Source organism: Lissotriton helveticus, chromosome 3_1 (genome assembly GCF_964261635.1).
Source record: "Lissotriton helveticus chromosome 3_1, aLisHel1.1, whole genome shotgun sequence".
NCBI classification, from domain to species: Eukaryota; Metazoa; Chordata; class Amphibia; order Caudata; family Salamandridae; genus Lissotriton; species Lissotriton helveticus.
Window position 1 is genome coordinate 400,841,818 of NC_136061.1, and position 23,118 is coordinate 400,864,935.

At 43.9% G+C, this 23,118-nt stretch overlaps 1 protein-coding gene across 1 annotated transcript in view; it reads left to right on the plus strand.

Moving 5' to 3' along the window:
* Positions 1 to 23,118, plus strand: part of PITPNA (phosphatidylinositol transfer protein alpha) — a 188,307-nt gene that overhangs the window by 81,420 nt on the left and 83,769 nt on the right. The window contains exons 5-7 of the mRNA XM_078680168.1: positions 3,804 to 3,811; positions 5,135 to 5,209; positions 7,462 to 7,545. Coding sequence (XP_078536294.1) covers positions 3,804 to 3,811; positions 5,135 to 5,209; positions 7,462 to 7,545 — 167 coding nt within the window. The remainder of the gene's footprint in view (positions 1 to 3,803; positions 3,812 to 5,134; positions 5,210 to 7,461; positions 7,546 to 23,118) is intronic.

Genomic DNA, 23,118 nt, shown 5'->3' on the forward strand with positions numbered 1-23,118 from the left:
ATCTGGGTCTTCCTGCACTGGTCGGGCATACAATGTAGTTAGGTGGTCACAGAACGCCTGATTGATCTCAGTTTGTGTGCTAACCAAATCTCCTTCATTTGTTCGGATCTGGGTTATCACCGGGAGATCCGGGTGGTCTCGTACTAAACGGGCTAATAGTGCACCCGACCTATCCGCCTCCGTATGTTGTCGGCGGCGATATTCTTTGTGGTCTATGACACGCAGTGTTTCTAGGGTATCTGCATGTACAATATTCTCCTTCTGCAGATCTTTTTTCTTTTCAGGGTCAGTCCCTGCTTCCTGTTCTAGTATTTTTAATCTATCCTCTAAACCGCAAAGCTTCTTGTGTATTTCCTGTAGGGCCCCTACCAGCTGTCCTATCGCTGCGCCGCGCACCACCACCTTCATAGCGTCCCAAACCACCAAATTGGTGGAGGCTGAGCCCCAGTTTTCTGTGAAGTATTTGTCCAGGGTCTCGGACAAGGATGTCCTGAAGGGACCGTCTTCCAGCAGGAGAGGGTTTAGGCGCCAAGTAGGGACTGGAGTCGGAACCCTGCCCCATAGGAGACGAAACGTCAGGGGCCTATGGTCAGAAAAGGTTTTTGACAGATATTCTGGGTTCTCTACCTTCGCAACTATTGATTCTGAGCATAGGAACCTGTCTATCCTAGTGTGGAGCATATGTGAATAGTGAGAGTATTCCTTAAAGTGCACGCCATATGTCCCTCAGGCCCATCCTGTCGCCCATGTCTGGAATAGTCTTGTCAGTCTGGACACCCCGGCCATCTGTAAGGGAGGATGTGACCTGTCTCGATCCACATCCAGGATCATGTTCCAGTGCCCTCCCAAGACCCAGGGGATGCCTGCCCAGCCGGCCAACGCCAGACTTACCCTCCCCAGAAATTTGTCCTGGTCAAAGTTCGGTGCATAAATACAGCCGAGCACTATCAGTGTACCATCCAATGTACCCTTCACCAATATGTATCTACCCTGCTCATCTACTCTTCTCTCCAACTCTGAAAAAGGCGTACCGTGTCTGACCCAGATTGTCGCCCCCCCTGGAGAAGGCGGAGTAAGTTGTAGAAAATATCGTGCCTCTCCACTTTTTCCTCTCTTTAGTGGCCTCTGAAGCAGTAAGGTGGGATTCCTGAATGAAGGCAATCTGCGTGTGGTGTCTGAGCAGGAAGGAGTGTATTCTATGTCTCTTCTGCACCGCTCCCAGGCCCCGTACATTCCAGGTTGTAATTCTATACGATCCAGTCACATCAGCCATAGTCTTTCGTGTGCTTGTACTGTAGCTGCCAGAGCCCTCTGACCTGATCCCTATGTACTAACCACCAGGAGACATCCCACCCCCAACCCCACCCACAAAACTGAACAGTAACGGCGCAGCATAAACACAAAGCTGGACCCAACAATAGAACAAGTCTCAAAAAGTTTGGAAGTCCGGTGCATTTGCCTTCGGGGGGTGGCCTAGCACCATGTCAGTCTTCGCTTTCACCTGTCGGGCTCCGCTGGCTCAACGGCAAGCTGTCTCTAGGGGCAATATTACCAATGTACCTTGGTTATCTTCACAACTTTTGTACTGTTGTGCTATTCTTTCCTCGCTTTAACCAACCTCTTTTCCTGTGCTCTTCACTCACCAGTAGAAGCTGTATTCTCCTCTGTAAATTTCCTTTGTTGTACGAAGGGACGTGTGTGATAGCTGGCTATCATTCATTCATATACCGACTGCTTAAGTAATGAGTAGTCTTGTTAAACCAGCCAGCTAACTTCACTTTTGGGTAAGAAAGCCCTACGTAGAGGGAGAAGCAGGCTCTTGCTCCCTTTCTGCCCTAGTTGTAGCAGACTTGTTGGAATTCTACTGTTTAGTTAGGTAGGGAAACATTCACTCAAAGTTCCCTCCTTATTTGGTGCAATTGCCAAGGCTTCTATCACTGAACTATAATGCACTACTGCCACCCTCAATCCCTCAAATTCTGATTAAAAAAATGGCAGTAACCACTCTCGCTTTGGTTGGGTTATTGTCCTTGGGAATCTCTCCTTTCAGCGGAATTAGGATGTGCTATTGAGGCCCTCCAACACTGTGGTTTGTGATGATGACAAATTGTGGTTTACAACTTTGGCATGAGTTAGACCACTATGCCTACTTGCTGCCTAAGCGTATCTTGGAAGAGCATAGGTTTGCAAAGAGGTAGCAGAGCATAAAATGCTAATGCAAGAGACCACATCAACACCACTGTATGGTCCATGAACACCAGCTCCATGCTGTGCGGCACCTGGTTGAAGGAGGCTTAGGACAAACTTGCTTTTCGATGTGATAAACGTGTTTGATCCTTTCACAAAAAAGAGGGATCAAATAGAAACATAACTTTTGCAGTTAATGTCTGATTTTCATGAATCACTTTGTCTACAGACCAGACTAGTGACTCCCTCTTCTGCCCCAACTTAACAAAGGTCAGGCAATGTGAGAAACATCTCGCCTGCCCCTACAGACCACAAAAGAGGTTTAAAACTCTACTGACTTGACCCAGCAACCCGGTCACTCTATCTATGGGGATGCATGCTCCTCCGTTATGGAGACAATGTTCCCTACCATCAACGATTGCTTCTTGTGTCACCGGTGGGGGGGAAAAATGAAGGTCTCTGGGAAGTACGATATTTGTATGTTCTAAACTAGACTCTTCATTCCAAAAGAATGTGATGCTGACACTGGTGTATGTATTAATAACAGTTCCGTTTAACAGTTGCTTATGTTCTTTGGATTTTCAGGATGCACATTTCTTGGTGAGGTCTGTAAAGAAAACCAGCAATTCCTCAGGTTGGGGAGGGTGAAAAATTAGCCATTGGCTTGAATGCTGCTCTGCAATGACTACACAAAACTAGTGTCTTTGATGGCAGCCTTTTAGCAATTGGCACATGTTCTTTGCTATGCTTCCCAGGAAAATTAGCGATGCAAGAATGCTTTGAAAGCTGTTTTATTCAAATTGGCCCTGGTTCTCCATATCCTTTTCTAGCTCTTGTTCGCAGTGAAAGCACTGACATTACTGGTGTGATTAATAGTAATAATAATGATAATAATAAAGATTCAGTTCAGAGGAGGCACTCTTAGCAAGGGACAATTGAGTGCTCTCGGCTTCCGCTAAATTGAATTTCATTCTTTGAAAAGGCAGTGTATAGATGGTCTGTATCTTCTTCTTATTGCCCAGCCGAGTATTCCAGTCAAGAGATACTGAAGAGGAGAAATGGAGGATAACAATGTGACAAACTACTTTGACAGTTCACCCATCGGATAATATTGGCTATATTTGTTTTTTTGTACCTAGTGCTTAAACTCTTTCAATACATTTTAGATCCATATCTCGGCCACAGGAACTGCCAGCACAATCTAGTTTACTGCCTTTTTTTTAATACTATTAATAGTTGTGTTACTCTTATTTGTAATGTATAGCAGCAGCTGGACATTCAGTTTCTTCAGTGTTACTTACATTGTATTTTTAAATGGTAATGTACTAAGCACTTGGGAGTATGTGGAAATGTACCTGGGTCCAGGACCACCGACATTCAAGAAATGATGAATGTGAAACTCTGTCACCTGTTCCCATAAAGAATAGTTTCTAATATGATTGGGTGTATACCCCAGTTGTGAGTCGGCTGTCATATGATTGTTTAGGTTTAGCTTTTAGTTGATTGTGGGTATTTCAGATTCTGAAAAGATGTTGTGTATGTTGGAATTGTGCACTGATATTTCTGCTTTTAATGTGTTTTTTTTCTTTTTTTCCATGTTTCCCTGTTTCTCTCAGTTATTACGGTGAGTGTGTTACCTTTTTTCCGTTATCAACTGGATATTCTCTACTCATTCCACCTTATGTACGTACATGGTCTCAAAGAACTCTTCAGCTGTGATACTAATGGGAGCAAACCTTCTGCATAGTCCCATTGACAGCGTTGTCACATTTTGGCTTTCTTGATACAATTTATCTCTCTCCTTTTAGTTATCAGTGGTTCAAAGTTGAAACGTGCATACAGTATGTATTGCCTTCTCTCCTGCCTCTGATATATTGTGGAACAAACACATTGGTAGAATGAATGAACACGTTTTATTGCATAATACTAATTGAAATCCACAGAAGAACGCCTGGATGCTGCTAGATGGCTCCCTTACCAGGAAAATCAGACTGCATAGACTGGGTTGGTGTTAATTAGAACTCTACTGTCAACATCCTTCCTGTGTTTCATGCGCATTGACTTTTTTCTCCTTTGCCCTAGAAGATGATGGGAAGGGAAAACAGTAAAAAGAGATTTGAAAAAGTTCAGGACTTGTACTTCTGAGCACCCATTTGGAAAAGGGGGCTTCCTGCGGCTTTGAAGGCTCAACTGAGAACCTCTTAATTTTTATAGGTAACCCTGAACCCATGATTAACCCCACTCTTAATGTGTGGCTTTGAAGGCCATAATCAGCCGACTCCCTTCTATTTGTGTCTCAGGGGTTCTAATACGCCTCTCCGCCCTCTTTTGCATGTGGTTTATTAGAGGCTACAATTGGCCCTTAGCCTCCTCATAGGTGACTAAAGTTAAGAGGTAGTCCCCCTGCCACACCACCCCCAGATGGTCTGATGACGTTGGCCAACCAATCTGTGAACTAATTATGATCCCCTACCTTCTTGTGTGACTCCGAACCATCCAAAGGAATGGTCCCCACAACCTTTTTTTTTTTTTTGTCACCTACAAAGTATACAAGGCCCTTCTTCACTTGAGCTCTGCCCCTATTCATGACGAGATCTTTCCTTATGTATGACTCTGAAGGTCCGGTGGAACGACTTCCAACTTCGATGAATTTGTCTCAGTCATGATTATCACAGCCACATCATATGTGACCCTAGCGGTGTAATAACTAGAACTTCCTGCCTTTCTCCTACTTCATAAGTGGTTCTGTGATTCCAACATTGCTATGTCTGTAGGAAAGATAATCCATCTCCTCACTCCACATCAAATATGAATTGGGGCCAATCTATACTTCCATGCCACAGACAAATTGTGCAGGAAGTCTCCGCTTTGCCGGAATAAAAGTGAACGTCTTTGAGTAAGTAACAGCTGAGGGGTAAACACGCTACCATTTCTCTTCCAATTACAGAACGAATACATGAAAGATGATTTCCTCATTAAAATTGAAACTTGGCACAAACCGGATCTGGGAACACAGGAGAATGTAAGTACAGAATATAAAAGCAAATCTAATCTCTGTTTACCCCCATACCTACATAATGGTGAGGCACTCCTCTTTCATAGTGTGTGTTCTGACATGTCTGCCTTTTATTGTGCTGGGCAGCGGTTATGTTCTGTAGATGTGTAATGTGTGGCACGAGTCCACCCTCATCAAGCACCAGACGTAATGGAATTCCCCCCCACCCCCCACCCGAGTGCTTAGGGGAGGATGGTATGGCTTAAAGCTTGGAGCTGTAATCTTAGGTAATTTTATGCTTTCAGACTATTAGAATATAATCTCGGACCTTCTTTATTTTTTCCATGTTTGAGACCTATCAAATAGCTCTCTTCCAGTGGTACTGCTCAAAGTAATGTTTTATTCCCTTGAGATGTCCTAATTAAAGCCTGTCGTGGTCACTAAAGAATTCTTTATCAGTGCCTTCACTTTGGATAGCTGCATGTTACTCCTTGGTCAATGCGATGTTTATTGTGGTCCTGGAAATAGAACAGCCTTTTCTAGTACACTCCAGAGTAGTCCATTCCTATCCAGGGTAAACTGCTTTTGGTGATTAGCACAGTCACAAGTAGATGTACATTATCCACCCTTGTAACCTGAAAATCTCCACAATTAGTGAATTTAAATAGTTAAGTATTTATTATAGAACAGAAAAGGATGTTGGATTTATGTGACAAAGCTAGAACAGAAAAGGATGTTGGATTTATGTGACAAAGCTTAAAAATATGGGGATATCCTTTAAGTGAGTGGTATAAATAGTCTATGGGTAAAGGTTTCATTACCCATTTAAAGTCTGGTCCTCACCCTGACTGTTCTGCTTGAGGGCTACTTCCAAACCGCTATCCCCTTCTTCCTGCTATACCTGGCATTATAGTCTTATGAAGCCATTGTGAAATTATACCATCCTGATGAAAAAAGTCACTATTCCTGTTTGTTGTAGAGGGTCGCACTTACCCCCGTTCCCTTGTTCGGAACAAAGGCAGCATGTGAATTAACTTTCTGTAGATGGCGTTCTGTGTTTGATATGTGCTATGTAAACTGTTAAAGGGCATTTCAAAATTACAAACAGGTAGTGACCATCTAATAATTAGCTTCCTTTTAGTGTACGAAAGCCCAAACTTTAAATGCTTTCTGGTGTTTTTTGTGTCTTTTGTTCCTATTCTTTTTTCACTTGCTCCCTTCCTATTCCCAGCATTGACAAGCAACCATGATTAAGTGTATAAAACATCTCATTACATGAAGTGAGGTGTTAATCTCTCCTTTTTTATGCTGCAAACCTTAAGAACTAGTTTTGACTCTCTGGAATTTGCAGTTGTGTTCTGGCAGTTGAGGTAGCTGAGCAAAGTTAAATTAAAGTGAAAATATAAAAATGTAATTCTTGCAAGGGCAAAGAGACTAACAGCCTGATTCATCAAGGGGCCGTTTTGCGAGCCCCTAATAGCGAATCATAGCGATTCGCTATTGAGGACTCGCAAAACGGTATTCATGTAGGAATTGCTAAATAAATAGCGATTCCTACATGTTCTCTATTTGCGAGTAGCAATTTGCTACTCGCAAAAAAAGGAATACCTCCCCATTCATTCCTATGGGCCAAAAGGCCCATAGGAATGAATGGGGAGTATCCCTTATTTGCGAGTAGCAATTTGCTACTCGCAAATCAGATAGCGATTTTAAGGGTGCCAGGGGTGTCCAAAGGACACCCTGTAGCACCCCTAAAATGCACATTTGAACAGGTGTTGCGCACACACATGTCCAAAGGACATGTGTGTGTGTAACATGCAAAAGAAAAAAATGCACTAAAGTGCTTTTTACACTATTTACGCAATTTACCACCAAGTCAGACCTGGTGGTAAATTGAGACCAAATATTGCGATTTCGCTATTTCTATTTGGTTGATGAATTGCATTTAAGGAATCTCTATTAGAGATTCCTCAAATCCAATTCCTCGCAAATATGCGATTTCGGTAATAGAGATTTTTGCATTTGGGATGATGAATCCCAAATGCAAAAATCGCACTCGCAAAGGGCCAGATTCTCAGAATCTGGCCCTTTGCGAGCGCAAATCAGCTTGATGAATCAGGCTGAAAGTATTTTTCTTTCTCCAGACATCCTTGTGTTAAAAAAATATTTTAACACAAACCTCCTTCAACAGTCTCCGTGTACCGTTTGTCTCTTTGCGGATCTCTCATTCACTGTTAATTGCTAGTTACTAACAATGTAGGATTTCTTGCCTTTTACAGGTGCACAAGCTGGAGCCTGAAGTATGGAAGAATGTGGAGGTAGTTCATATTGACATTGCTGACAGGCACCAGGTTTTAACGAAGGTGTGTTTTGCTCCTGTGTCGTTTTGTTATTGTACTACCATAGACCTGACTTCTGTGTATACTTTATATCTTTACCCCAGTCATCTTTCCTGTCATCCCACAAGATTTTTAATGCCCCACGTTTCACTGTCTGTTGTTGTACAGAACTGTTATTGATGCATTGTTCGGGACTGACATTATGATGTCTTATAGGCCTGTACAAGCGGCATGGTAGCGGGGTGCATTATTTGGCATGTGCTAGCAATATGCTTTGCCTTGCTTTTGTGTAAGAGATATGACTACCCATTGCAGGATGCTAGCAGCAAGCTTTACCTGGCTAGCAGTATGCCTCTCCGGGTTGGTGTACCAATGGTATGCCTCCATTAGGCAGTGTTCTAGAAGAAAAAGGTACTTACCTGCGGTAACGATCTTTCTCATGGAAACTCTACCTAAGGTGAAACTGGAAAAGTTGTGTGAACTCCATGATTCAATGAAAGCCCTGGAGGAGAAGGTAGAGGCACTGAAAAAGAAAGGAAGAGGTAGAGAAACCAGATCAGGAGTACAAGAGTGTTCACCAAAAGGCCTTGGAAGGTGAGTAGTCAGTGGGAAGACATGTTGGGGGTTGCAGGATTCAACATACCTTAGGTGCTGCCCATGCTTGACTTCTGAACTCCCCTGACCTTGAGACCCTTTACTTCTTTTCATGGCCCAAATTTGTACGTTAACGGATAAAGCGCCTGCTGCAAACAAATGTCTGCTTCAAGCTACTGTTCACTTATTAACATCCCAGATAGATAGGTTTTGCCCTTAATCCTTCTTGGATCCATCAACTGGGATCCATTGAGTTGGACAGTATTTGCACCTTTTGGTTTCTTGATTTTTAGTCTCTGATATCCTATTCAAAGGCAAGGCCTGCCATAGGAACAGAGCAATATGAGCAGAATAGGCTTAACCGTAGAAGCCTCTGTGACGGACTGCAGCTTTTGTTCTTAATTAACTCCTGCACTCCAGTTTTCATTTCTCAGCATATGCAATCGGTGGCGCTAGGTTTTCCTGTAGTGCTAAAGATGCTTATATTTTTTAAAACAGGACACAAATTTGCAGATTCTGCTGGACAGTTGTTGAGAGAGAGTCCTGATTTCTTTTTTGGGAGATAAAGGATGCAATTATTCTACAATAACTCTTGTTGCCTTTTATTTACACTGCACATTTATAGGACATCACAATTCCCCCAATCCCACTATTCTGGACAGGAAGTTGCAAAAGCAAAAGGACACCATCCACTGTAAATAGGAGCAGCCCACCTTGAATTCCCCTTTCTTGATGGTTTAGAGTCTGTTGTCCAGGGAATAAATGAAATGAAAAAATATAAAGAGCAGCAAAAAACATAAGGAACAGCCAAAGGACCTATTCTTTTCTGTTGAAACGTGTCTAAAGGCTTGCTCATGTTGGTTGTCTAATTGAAATTGGCACTAGAATAATGAAGACAAAATGTTACCACAGGGTTGGGGTGGGTTCCAGATAACGTGTTGGGTGATATTTGCCCTCTTTGTCTTTGAAAGGATCGGGATTACCCTTCGTCAACTTTCTAGGATATTCTGCAGTGTAGCATGGTGCATAGGTTTACAATAAAATGATTTAAATGTAGATACTCTTAACCTATGGACCTAAGAATGTTTTTCAACCTTGCTCCAGCCTAAAAAGCCTTAGATGCCATTACCCCTCTTGCAGATTGCACCCCAAAAAAACGTTATTTGCCACTGGCATGACCCCCGCCCTTTAACCCATCTGCAAAGGGTAGTAGAAGATACTGCAGTAAATGGTTTACTCAGAGCTATCAAAAACCTTAGAGGAGATGTTCAGGTTTCAGTTACTTGTATGTACTGCTTGAGTCATCTCACTACACATAATTGAGGGTGGAAAAGGAAAGTTGGAAAATATTTTTTACATATCGTTTGATATTTTTGAATAATATCTGATGATATTTAACTACACCAGATGCTATATAAAAAATAAATGTGACCTTGAAAAAGCCCCAGACCTGCATGCCAACTAGGGGGTGAAACCCTTGTTGGCTAGTTTGTTTGCAACACTGATCTTCTAAGAACGTATTGATTTTTAATACATGGTATTATCACTAACACGATTGACTGGAAGCTCTCCCAAAAAAGCATTCCCATATCTTCAGATTCTGTTTGAAACTGTCTACTTGAATCCATTATTTCGGTTACCAAAGTGACCATTGTGGATTGCCAGTGAATCAGAGATATTTATGTTGGTATCATGACAAAAGGAAAAGTGCTAAGATTTTCACCAGACTAGTCCTGAAGAAAAGCATCTGTTGTTGGTGTCTTAACATCTGGTCTCCGGCTGAATTATTTCCTTAACTGAGCTGTCTGTCCTGAAACAAAAAAATCTCTGTCGAAAGGACCTCAAACCTTGTTTAGGGTGGTGAATATTTGACGGTTCTGACAAACTCGCTATTCTCTTACAGAGCCATCCAATAAGTGTCCGCTACCATATTGCATGGAGCCAGAGGGTTTTCTGCTACAAGAGAAGTCAACTAACAAAGGCAAAACTCCCAGATCGATCCAGCCAGTCCTGCAAACAGCCTTGATCTCGTTCCCCCTGTCTGTTTATAACCCTGACTGCAGTGCGGTTGTCCATCTGAAGGAGGACCACATACTTTTCCCTGTGTGTGTTTTTGTTTTTTTCCAGGCTTCAAATTGCGAAGGAGCCTGCAAGAAGAGAAATCTACTGCTGAGCCAATGTCACCCTCTGTTGCCTCTTGATTAGACTTAGCTTTGATCCTAGTAACAACAATATCTCCTCCTCTGAACCCACCAGAAACTCCCAAAATTCCATCCTTCTTGAGGGAATCTATTCTGATTTCTCTTTGTTGATAATAAAACCAACAGATTAGATCAACTGTATTGCCATCTGAACTTACATGGCTAGTCTGTCCTAGGAATATCTTATCTTACCACCATCCTCACCCCTAAGGCTGTAAGGGTTGTTGTCAGAGGTTTTAATAGCTTTGCGAAGCACCAAGGAGTGCAGGATACCCTGAATGCTAGAGACTTGAATCTGAATGCCTGGTCTTGGCTCAAGAATTGCAGATATTTCCTGTGCTGCCAACATATTGCTACTGTTAAATAAGCATGGGTTATATCCAGTTGGATCATCCTATATCCTGACAATAGAATATCCCTGAGACATATGATCGTCTCCATCTTGAAATAGTGGTAAAATACGAAGTGGTTTAAATCTCTCAAGCTTACCACCAGACAATTATTATTATTTCTTTTTTGTTCTTTTTTTAAGCCAAAAATATATTGCTGACAAAGCTGTGGTGTGTAGGAAACACAGTTTAAGTGATCTCTTCTGCAACAATTCCTGTGTCTCTATGGTAACTAGTTCCCACCACTGTTTGGAAAACTGTATTAGTGCAGGCCATCTGGTTGAACTGGGAATGTATAAAAACCTATTGAAAACCCCGAAGTGTTTACAATACCCAAGGGTTATTTTGATATTAAACCCCACTGTTGAACAGTGAGGGCCTAATTGTCCCCAGGGGAGAAGACTCGCTGCTTATCTTAAGGTACTCCTTCCCATGCTAGGTCTCTCCTGATGAGAGAATGTCCTCCCCTTCTCTGTCGGAATAAAATTGGACTGAAATATGCATATTGCTGGCAGTAATAGGGGCCTCTTGTTTGTGCTTATTTAAATGTTTCCTTCAAGTAGGGGGCTGCATGTGCATCTATTGTGTTAAAGGAATTTGGTTGGTCAAGGTCCTCTGCAGGAATTGATCAAGCAAGTGAAAAGCAAGAAAAGGTGTTTCCATTCAATTACATTCCAATAATTTAGATAAAAACATATCCATAAAAGGACAAACCACATTTCAGCATACAAAATCGAATACATTAAAACATTATTCATAAAGTGCACATCGTATTGCGGGCTTGCACAGCAGTTTTCAAAAAAAGCACCTACTCGGAAGACCAATTCATCATCTTCCAGGAGGAGGATAGATCTATATGTAATTTCGTGGTGAAAAGGTGATTTATTAAAAAAAAAGGTATTAAAAGCTATTTAGCATATTTTGTAAAAAACCTACAAAAGAATAAAAAATGTAATGTAGTTTGCCCGCTCTGGCCATCACACGGGCAAGGCAAAAGATCAAGATTAGCATGAAAACCGAGGGGAAAACAAAGTAAAGATTTCACAGTGCCTGCTCTTAAGCAAAAAAGGAGTCCCCTCTCCTACCGACCTATAGGTTTTGTAAGGTAGCTAGCCAACTGTTAAGAAGTATTCTCGATTGACATAAAAGCAACTACAGTTGGTTTCTTGGACTCCCTGTCTAGTCTTGCCTTACTGTAAAACCTATAGACTGCCGTTCAAACTTCTTTTTTGCTAACAGTATCCGTCTCATTTGGGCTTGCAAAAATGTGTTCGTAGTTAACCCTGCCTAGACTTGAACACACCTCTGCTAGCCACGGAATGTCCATTCCCTTTTCACATTTAAGGCAATCTCCTATAATCTCTCGTGTGAGGTTAGCCGCATGGTTTTTCCAAATGGCTAGCCAGAATAGGGCGGGATGTGCCTGTATGTAGTCTTCCAAGTAGTCTAAATTCAATTAGCTGTGGCAAGCATATTGGGACGTGGAGTTGGGGTCACCTAAAAGTTTCTGGCAGAACCTATTTTCTTCTTGCTGGATACTGCAGCTCCTTGAGAAGTCCCAGACCTCCGCGCCATAGATTGCCGTGGGAGTGCACTGGAGTTTAAATTTTTTTAAAAGAGCTAAGACAGCCCCGTCATCCTAGATGGTGGTAGGCTAAGAACCGAGTTATTAGCTTTGGAGTACTTGTTCCTACAGTATGCCATGTGGTCAGACCAGGAACCATTAGCAGCAAAAACCAGCCCAGATAGGGGAAAGGGCTAGTGCATTGTAAACGTTGATTGCCCACGGAGATAGAGTTTAAAGGGCACTTCTTCGGTCCACAAACCATTATAAAAGATTTTTTAAAAGGTGAGTGTGGGTGAGCTCCACTAGCCCGTTTCGCAAAACGTCCCGCGCTGAGGGAGCACTCAGGAGCTTTTATGGCACCGGGAGGACTGGCCACGCCCCATGGGCTGGTGCCGCTAACAACCACCACCAGGAACACTGGGGGACCGAGTGCCACCCCAGCAGCCAGAAGAAAAGAGGAAGGTGAGTGCAGGCGGGCTCCACTAGCCAGTTTCGAAAAGCGTCCCGCGCTGCAGGAGCACCCAGTAGTCTTTATGGTGCCGGGAAGACTGGCCACGCCTCCTGTGCTGCCAACAGCCACCACCAGGAACACTGGGGGACTGAGTCCCACCCCAGCAGCCAGAAGCCAAGAGGAAGGTGAGTGTGGGCGAGCTTACAAGCCCGTTTCTTGATTTCGTTCAGGTGGCGTATACAAGATGATGCTTTGTAAAATAAAGTAAATACATAGTCTTAGTTTGCGCGCCAATACCCAGGCCCCTAATCCTCCATAGACCTATGTCTTCGCTTTAGGCTTTGCGCTGTATTTATAAATACTGCCTTGTTTTGGGCTGTCCTTCATACTTATTAGTGCATTTACAAACAGGAGATTGGGTAATATGTACATTAGTTAGTTCTCTTCACAGGGCCAGCCTGCTTCTTCACACACACGCTAGCCACAGGCAGTCGGAGCTCTTACAAGAGGTTTTTTTTCATGGGGACTCTCAGAGCCCTTCTTTATCCTAGGACTCTTAACTGTTTATTACTTGATTGTCAGTAGAAGAGCAGGGCAATAACTGCCCAAAATTTGAAATATGTAAAACTCAAGTGTCCAGGTCAGTTGACATTGCCTATGGGTACCTCTTTGCTGAGTTCCCATGAATTGGGCTGATACATAATTTTTCGTTAGAAACCTTAATATTTCAGTCCCTTCACTCACTGGACGGCGATCCTGCTACCTATTGGTTGCATTTTACTTTAGCGCAGTGCTAAAATAAATCTTTGTGCAAGCTCCACCCAAAGTCGAATTGCCTGCTGTTCCAGCAGGTTGATGTGAAGCATCTGCTCTTCTGGAGTCCAGAGGCACCTAATTTCTAGATGAGCTCCACATTCTATAGTGGAGGCATGCCTCACTACTGTAGTCCTGGCCGGCAGGGGGTAGGGGAGAGTGAAAGCCATCCTGTGAGTTAAGTTTGTCTCTTTCCCCCACCAAGCCACTTTAGCCACAGCGCTAGGGGAGATCAAAGTAGAATCTGACTGGTCTCCCTGTACTGGAGCCACTGCCTGTGGAGGCACCACTGCAGGGCCCTCATATGCCAACATGCATGCGTGACTTGCAGGAAGCCAGATCATCTAGAAAATGCAAGACTTTCAGGACTGGGACTCTTGTGTCGTGTTGGAGAGAAGGTACCATCTCCTGGATGTCTATGATTCTCTGGGACTGGGGAAAGGGGTGAAGAACGGTGGTGTCCAGTATCAATCATATGACCTTGAGTTGTTGAGAGGGACACAGGTGAGATTTGGGCTTGATTGAAACAGCCTAGTTGAACAGCAGAGATGCTGTTGTGTGCAAATGGCACAACACCATCTCTGGCGAGCTGGCTTTGAGGAGCCAGTCGTCCAGGTATGAAAAAATGGGGATGCCGGATCGTCTGAGGTGGGCCGCTACCACTGCCATCACCTTCGTGAAGACTCAAGGTGCTGATATCAAACCAATGATTAGCACCTCAAATTGGTAGTGCGTAGAACTCGCCACACATCGCAAGTCTTCAGATGAGACCGCAGGACACGAATGTGGAAGTACGCATCCTGCATGTCAGAGGACAACATCCAGTCACCAAGCTCCGATTGCCGTAGCATTTTAGCTAAGGTCAGTATCCTGAACTACTCCTTTTTGATAAAGAACTTCAGCCTCCTAGGAGCTAGAATTGGATGCATTCCCATCTCCTTCTTGGGCACCAGGCAGTAACAATTGTAACAACCCTGGCCCTTTTTCTTCTCTGCACTAACTCACCGCTCCTTTGAAGAGCAGAGCTGCCACCTCCTATTGCGGAGTGGCCAAATTATTGGGAGGTGGGGAGTAAGGGTGGGATGGGGGGGTCAGAACCTGAAGGAAGGGAAGGGTGTAGCCACATTCTATAATTTGGAGGACCCACTGGTCCGAAGTAATGGGTTTTCAGCCGGAAAAAAGTGCTACACTGTCCTTCCACAGGCCGTATTTGAGATTTGGGAAGCAAACTAGGCCTGCTTTCTTGATGTTGTGGGAAAAGGAAAAGGAAGTGGCGAATGGCTGCAGTGCGGATCTGCGGCTCTTTCCCTTACTTCTGCCCCTGTATTGACAAAGGATCGGGTTAAGCTGTTGCTGAAGCACCTGTTGATACTTCCAGGCCCGAAAGGAAGAACCTCTATCGAAGCCACGAAAGTCATGAAATACCAGTAGGCTTTGGGCAGCTGCAGCAGCAGAAGCTGAAGGTCTAGGGATCTGGCTGTGGCTTTTCAAGCTTTGAACTGCTCCAGCACTGAGTCGGGCTTGCTGCCAAAGTGGTGTACCCCGTCAAAAGGGAGGTCCAGAAGGTTGACTTGGACTTCTGATGAGAAGTTAGACATTCTGAGCCAAGCATGACGTTGCACTGTAATGGAGGAACACATGTCTCGAACAACAGAGTCTGCAGTATCCAGCCCAGACTTAATTATGTGTCGAGGGGCATTCTATCCATCTGGAATAAGCTCCTGCAAATGGCAGCAGGCACTTGTGGTAGAATCATTTGGGCATGATTGTAGCGGACGAGAAGGTGGTTGGCATTCAGGGACTTTAAGGGCCATACTCCCTGCAGAAAAGGCCCCCATCTTCGTGCCATTTGGATTCCTTGTCATAGGCATCTGCAGGAAAAGCACCACCAGATTGAGCCCCAGAAAAAGAAGCTTAAGGTGACTAGACTCTCCGGTAAAGGATGGGTGGAGAGGGAGGCTGGATCACCATGGGCCAATCAATAATAGCTGGCCACAAGTCTGTTGACTGCCGGCGTAGAGGAGGGCTTCTTACGTGCTGCCATGACTGGTTCTAGCAGCGCCTCATTGAAGGGGAGAATAAGTTCAGAGGAACACGACGAGTGTATGAGAACCTCAGTGAGGACATTAGTCTTTGTCTCAGCTGATGATTGCTGCAAGTCCAAAAAAAACTCCGCTTTTAACATGACCTTATGCAGTGTCAGGTGTTGGTGGTCCATTGAGGCATTCCATAGCCAGCTAAGGAGAAGTATCCAAACCACTTGCGAAGACAGGCTTGAAAAACAAGAGGATCCTAGGCCGGATCATCACAGGGAAGTTACTCCAAAGGGTCAGAATTTGTCCCAAATATTTCATGGAAGCATGCTCTATAAGCCTCCTCTTCTAGCAATCTCTAGGCATCTCTGCGGGAATGGAACTGGTGTTTGGCGTTGGTCTGCAGCGCTATATCTGAAGGCGGAGGCAGCGGTGGTGGTGATGGTAGTGGAGGCGTGGGGGTGGCCTACACTTGCCTCCCAGGATGCATGGCGTACTTCTGAAACCTATGAACATAGACCTTGTAGCAAGTTGCCTTTAAAAAGAACTTTGTAGATGATAGAGGTCATTGGTACTCCCTCAGTTTAAGGGCCTGGATAGAGCTAAAGATACCTAGTTTCACCTGTTGGGTCAGGTCCATCAGGAAAGACATCTGCCAGGCTTTTGTTTGTCCTCGCTCCCCTATCAAAGAGTCCTACTCTGCTGAAGTGGTTGAAGTTCAGATGAGATGAATTCAGCCAACAAAGTATAAAAAACCAGGACTGTATGCTATCCACCTGTAGGCCACAGCAACCATGGCTGTCACAATTTCATATGCAGGACAGAAAAATGAGCTGCGTCTGTTTTTGCGCTATTTCCTTAATTTGAATATCAATTACAGGCCAGTTCTGCAGATCAAGGCCTAATTTCTAAAGAAGGTCACAACTCCTTTTTCTAAAGGCTATCCTAAGCCTCGACTGAACTGTAACTTTTGCTAACATTACGTTGGAAAATCAAGTCACTTCTGTGAAGGTCGGTTCCATGGTTCAGGCACTCATCTTAGCGCACATCGATGGAGACCCCCATTACTTGCTAATCTCCCAGAGTCCTCATTTACACCCATAAGAGCAGTGTTTCATGCGGCTGCTCAGGTAATCAACCAAAGTTCGAGCACACTCCTCCCCTACCTTGAAAATAATAAATTGGCTTCCTCTCAGAATATACTTCAAAAATTGTGTGAACTGTACAACACTCTATTTGAGTAAACTGGACAATCTTTCCTCTAAACCTGGTGGCACGTGTGGTTATGAGCACGTTCTTGGCTACTACCAAATCCAAAAGACTTTGAAGCATGCGTTCGCCAACAGGTTTTTTTCTATATATGGACCAAGACTCTAGAACACCATCACTTTGCACATCAAACTCTCTCCTTGGTTGCGGCAATTTGGGAAAGGCCTCAAAACTGACCTCACCATTTTCCTTATGTCGTGGACTTTAGCCCTTCCCTGCTAATCGCACTTTAACACTGTTTTCTTCATTATTTGTATGTGTCCATCTGAATTCTTATTGTAAACCTTCTTAATGTGTCTATTTTCATAACTTGCTGTAGTCTGTTGCTCTGTACAGCATTTCGCTGCCCTCTGAGGCTGTCGGGATAGCATAAACCTCGATCCTGAGCCATAATTGCACACTTGTTTTGTTACTTAGTGTTTGAATAGCCTCCTATCTGCCATTCTTATAGTTCCACTGTGATTTTGGGTGGTCTTTGGCAACACATTTTGAATGCTTCTATCTCAGAATGCAATCTTATTCATTTGTGTGTATATCTGTGGTCTGCATGATGGATATTTCAGTTTTATTGAGTTGTAGAATTTTTTTGGGGGCGAGACTGAACAGTTGTGGCAAACTGCTTATGTATTTCGTCAGGTGGTATGGAGGGCCATTGACAGTATGTATTGCTGTTGTAAGTAGCTGATGGTAGTTAAAGCTGTTGGATGCCTTGATATGTAATTTATTGCAAATACAGGCTGAGTTAGGTATATGCTCGGAGTTCTGTTCTGATGTGTAAAATAATATGTACAGTGTTGTGCGTGGACAGTGCTTTTGTGAGTGCATTGACACCCACATACATGACATATCTGTGCTGGGTGTGTGTCAGATGTTCTGTTGAATATGTGCTGTTAAATTTTATTGTTGTGAGTATTCAGGTACTATTAGATGTGCATGCTATTGGCATATTGGTATTATATGACATAACTGAACAGATTTCAGCGTATGTGCAGAGTTTATTTATTATTTGTTGTCTTATAAAGCACAAACTGCACCCAACCGGGTTTTAGATCGCTGCACAGAGGAAAGGTGTGAGAATATTAGAAATAATAAACCAATTGTGACTGCTAGCATATTAAAACAGATTGTTTACAATACAACATTTGTCAGTTGTTGGAGTAGAAAAGAAAACATCGAATGTATAGATATTTAAGAATGAAGCCTTAGTAATGGTTTCAAACAAACTTACAAACAAGTTTGGCATCTTAAAGCATACATAGCAATACAATCAGCTGTGTACTCTATTATATATTTAGGTACAGGCAGCTGGGAGTTGAGGAACTTTCAGCAGAAGGAGCATGGCTCAATTGGTAGAATACCAGAATCAGTAGAATAGGGTACATCATTATACCTGAATTACAAAGGTGGAGGTTGTTGTAATGAACAGAAAGTATGCATGGCAATTATTTTCAATTATTTACCATTGATCACAAGTGCAGGCAACCCGGATGAGTATTAACGTACTATATATTAGAAGCAAGATGTATGCATGTTGTTTGGCAATAGAAGAATGACCTGCATTCGGTGATGTTAAATAATTAGTTGCCGAGGTTCCACAAGGAGCAGGTTTTGAGGGATTTGAAGCTTTGAAAGGAGGAAGAATTTCTGAGGGAAGGATCTGCAAAGCAGGTCCTATGAACATTTGGGAAGGCAGTTCTCCTAGTGCTGCAAACTTCGATGGAGAGCCATTTGAGGTAGGTAACTGCAAGGGTAATAAGTTTAGTTTTTTGCATTTATTAAGAACCTTACCTTGGCAGGTAGCACTGCCCTTAGTGGGGCTCGTCTATTTTTAGCAAGCCAGTGAGAAGGAACGAGCCATAGATAGGGGGTGTGATTACCAAGGCCCAAACTGCCTATTTCAGATCCGGGAAGTGGAACATTTTCTTGAGCTTCCCTTAGTTTGTGGGGGTGGAATCTGGCCAATGTAGCCATGACGTGGATGTGGCTGGTTTGGGTGTTAGAAGGTGAAAAATTAGTCTTTATCGCATTGCATTAGAGGTACTTTTGCTCTGTTCAACCGTGGATGCTCAGCAGTGAGTATTTTAGTTTGGAGATAGTTAGGGTAGTGCATTTTTAAATAGACCTGGTTTTATTTGTTTATTGGGAGAAGGAGATGCCAAGATTTTAAAGAGTTCATGCAGTGGTTCAGCTTGGATATTAAAAAGAATGGGCGGAATAGGGTGGAGATCCATGGGCGCTGCACAATATGGGGTAGTGGTCAGAGGAATTATTGCTAATTTTGACCATTTGAGAGCATGCTGAAAGATAAGAGTGCAACAACTAAAAGTTCCTCTAAGGCCTATCCTGTTTTTTTAGAGTGTCAAGCTGAATTTGATGGTGAACTATACCATGTCAAGCTGAATTTGATGGTGAACTATAACGAAAAGCCATGGTCCCCCCCCCCCCCCTCTCTTGTACCGCTTTGGCAGCCATAAGTGTGGCAGGGTATGCTCAGACGTGAGACCTTTGCTCACTTTGCCACTGGATTCAAGCAAGCCGGGCTGAAGACGGCTGTAATGCCAGAAACCGGTCCTCGGAAGCTTGTTTCCGGTCCAGGGAAGGCATGGCTTGGCAGTTCGGGCTGGACTGTTCCCATGAGGCACAGGGTCAGACTGATTTGCATATAGCCATGTCTGAACTGGGGTGGCAGAGTGGGCTAAAGAACGGAAACCCAGATCTTTTGACTGGGTGTGAGTGTTTGATTGGTTCAGATGCTCCGTCCATCACCACCCCCTTTTGTACCAATCTAAAAGGAGGCAAGTGTGACCTTTATTGAAAGTGCAGTGGATATCATTGATTGACAGAGGTGTTGCAGATTTGGTAGTGTACCCTGCCGTGTAACCAGATTGAAACACATCCAGCAAGTCATTTTCTTCAATATGTTTTCATCAGCTGCCAGTATCAATCAATCAATCAATCAGGGGTTTATAAAGTGAGCTACTCACCTGTGGGGGTCTCAAGGCGCTGGGGAGGGGGGGGGGGGCAGCGGCTCCGGGTCAGTCGAAGAGCCAGGTCTTGAGGTCTCTCCTGAACGTGTGCAGGGTCGGGGAGCATCTGATGTTCACAGGGAGCTCGTTCCAGGTTTTTGCTGCGATGTAGGAGAAAACTCTCCCGCCGGTTCTGTTTCTGCGGATGCGGGGGACCTCGGCCAGGGCGAGGTCGGCGGAGCGGAGGTTCCTCTTGGGTACCTGGAAGGATAATCTCTCGTTGAGGTATTTGGATCCGACGTTGTTGAGGGATTTGTAGGCGCGGGTGAGGAGTTTGAACGGGGAGCCAGTGGAGGCCTCGTAGGTGCAGGGTCATGAGCTCGTGGCGCGGTGTGCCGAGGACAAGTCTGGCTGCGGCATTCTGGATGGTTTGAAGTTTGTGTTGAAGAGTTTTGTTGATTCTGGCGTAGAGGCGTTTCCGTAGTCCAGTCTGCTGGTTATGAGTGCGTGGGTGATTGTCCTTCTGCAGTCGGGGGGGGTCCATTTGAAGGTCTTGCGGAGGATGCGAAAGCAGTTGAAGCTAGTGGAGGCGACGGCGTTGATCAGGCGGTTCATGTAGAGGGAGGAATCAAGGATGATGCTGTGGTTCAGAGTGTGGTCAGTAGGGGTGGGTGGGCTCCCGAGGGCGCATGGCCACCAGGTGTTGTCCCAGGCGGAGGTGCAGGGTCCTGAGGATGAGGACCACGGTTTTCTCGGAGTTTAGTTTCAGACAGCTGTCCTTCATCCAGGCTGCCACGTTCTTCATTCCTTCCCGAAAGCAGAAGCTGGAGTCTTCGAAATTTTTTGTGAGCGAGAGGATGAGCTGAGTGTCGTCCGCGTAGGATATAATGCTGAGGCCATGCTGTCTGACTATGGCGGCGAGGGGCCATGTAGATGTTGAAGAGCGTGGGGCTGAGTGATGATCCCTGGGGGACTCCACAATACAGGGGTAGAGGTCATCTCTTTCGCAGAGGGTCTTCACTTGTGCATTTATTAGACCCCTGGGTGCAGCATTTTAGAGAGCTAAACTCGTGGGGGCTAGCCATTAAAGGAACACGGTCTTTGGCAGCTGCTGGATATATTGGGTGACTAGAGTAAGAGGAGGATGTGGTATCACACACAAAGAATAGGGTTTCTTTTAAGCTGAGGGAGAACAGATTCTAGGCACAGATTGCTTTAGTGGTAGGATGGAATGTGGTTGGAAGGTTCTGTCCTGATTGAGGAAGTATTATTGCAAATATCAGATTTCTGCCTGATAGTATTTTCTTGGTTTTTTTTTTGCTGTAGAATGAAGATAATTTGTTGCATCAAGACATCAGGATGTGGAGGCATTGGTTTGAGGTTGAATCATTTTAAACAATTTCTTGTGTCTATTCTTGGAAGCAGGGTCGTAGCTATGGGGGTGGGGGTATTTGAGGGCTGGGCCAGCCCATGTGTTTCTTTTGCCTCCCCAAATGACAGAGGCAGTTGGTACAGCAATTAAAGATGCATCAGTTCTAAAAGTGAATGAGCAATAAACATTTTTTGTTTACTTTTCTTACTTAAACTGCAAAGTGAGAGGACATTGTAAAGTGAGCTATGTGACAATCTCACTAGGGTACAGAAAGGGCAACTGGAATAATGCAACAAGGGAGGCCTACATTTTGCAGCAATGTTGAGGAAATTATGCGGCAAGAAAACACAAAGTATGCCGCTTAATGTGGAGCATTATGTGATAGTATTGCTTAATTATTTTATCATTTTTACACGTTAGTGCGGTCACGGCACGGCCAAGGTTTCACTCCATTGGTACCAGCTCCGCATCCAAATACAGCTATAAATAAATGCGGTCACGGCACGGCCAAGGTTTCACTCCATTGGTACCAGCTACGCATCCAAATCCAGCAATAAACTGAAAGGTGACCAGTCAACTGCTGTGAAGGACATTTCAATGTGTGACAGCACGTGTTGCAGCGTTTCCAGTATATTTATCTATTTAAGCTAGGAACACATTTGTTATGGTTAAAATCTGTCTATTATGGAGCAGATGATAGATTATGTGGCATATGCAGCAAATTCATAACTATGCAGAAAACGCAGCTGCCGTGAAATCACTTGATTCCAGAGGCCTTGCGCAAACGGAGCACGAAAAGACATACAGTAGGATGTCAATTTGTTTCGAATTCTGAATTTTTTTTTAAAACTGTAAATGAACTATACAGATATTTCAGCATATATCAGCATTTGTAAAACCACAAATTAAGCACATTTTGTTTTATAATTCTGAAGTCTGATACATTTTTTTTTTTAATAAGATCAAAACAAATCTTGGTGATGCACAAATGATAAATATTGTATTGTAATGCGAGTATGGAGAGCACTTACAACCCCTATGTTTGGCACTGCAGCACTCACCTACATGGTCAGCAAGCTATGCCATACAGGGTGGTGTGTGGTTGGAATGGTGTTGTCTTTGTTTTGTGACCCTATTTGGGAAGTCTTTCCATATTGTGCATGATGACCACGGATGTGTGATTATCATGTTTCTAGGTGCATTGTGTAGCAGTATGGTGGAACGATGAGCTGAGGGAGACACAGATGCGAAGTTTGTGGTTTATTAGTACGCCAGCAGCTTTGAACAGCTCTTCAGGTGCCTTGATGGTGTTTTTGACGATGTAGTCTGCTTTGCTAGTTACTGCACTGGGTTGTCCAATCAGACATTTTTGGTAAAGGCCGGGGGCAGAAGCGGCATTGCTGGAGGGAGAGAGAAGTGGGGAGATCTGCTGGGATGCACAGTGTTACTATCTTTTCATATCCAAAAGCCATTGTGAAATGTAAAGTAGCTGCCGTAGTGCGTATATATTTGGGACCTGCAGTCATGGACCAGATTAATGTCCTCTGATTGAACAGTAGTGTGTACAGAGCTTTTCAGTTAGTCCGTACCTGTTCATTTGGTTATGGCTGGTTTATTGACTGCACAGTACTGGTGATGGACAACCCTCGTAACAGATATGTCCTTTGTGAATGTAAGATGTGTAAGTTACAGTTGGCTGCTAACCGCGGAGTATTATGGTATTGGTATTAGTGTGAGCCAGAAATGTTATCTTTGAACTTGCATAACGGCATAATACCACAGTGAAGCACAAGTCAGCCCTTCTTACCAGCTTATTGTAAGTAGTTTGCTGGTTGGGTTGTTTTCATTCTGTGAATTGTAAGCTAAAGGCTGTGCTTGAGGATGCAACTGTCCTTCCAGGATGTGTGGTGCTTTAGTTGTCTTGGAAATAGCCTGTTTCCAA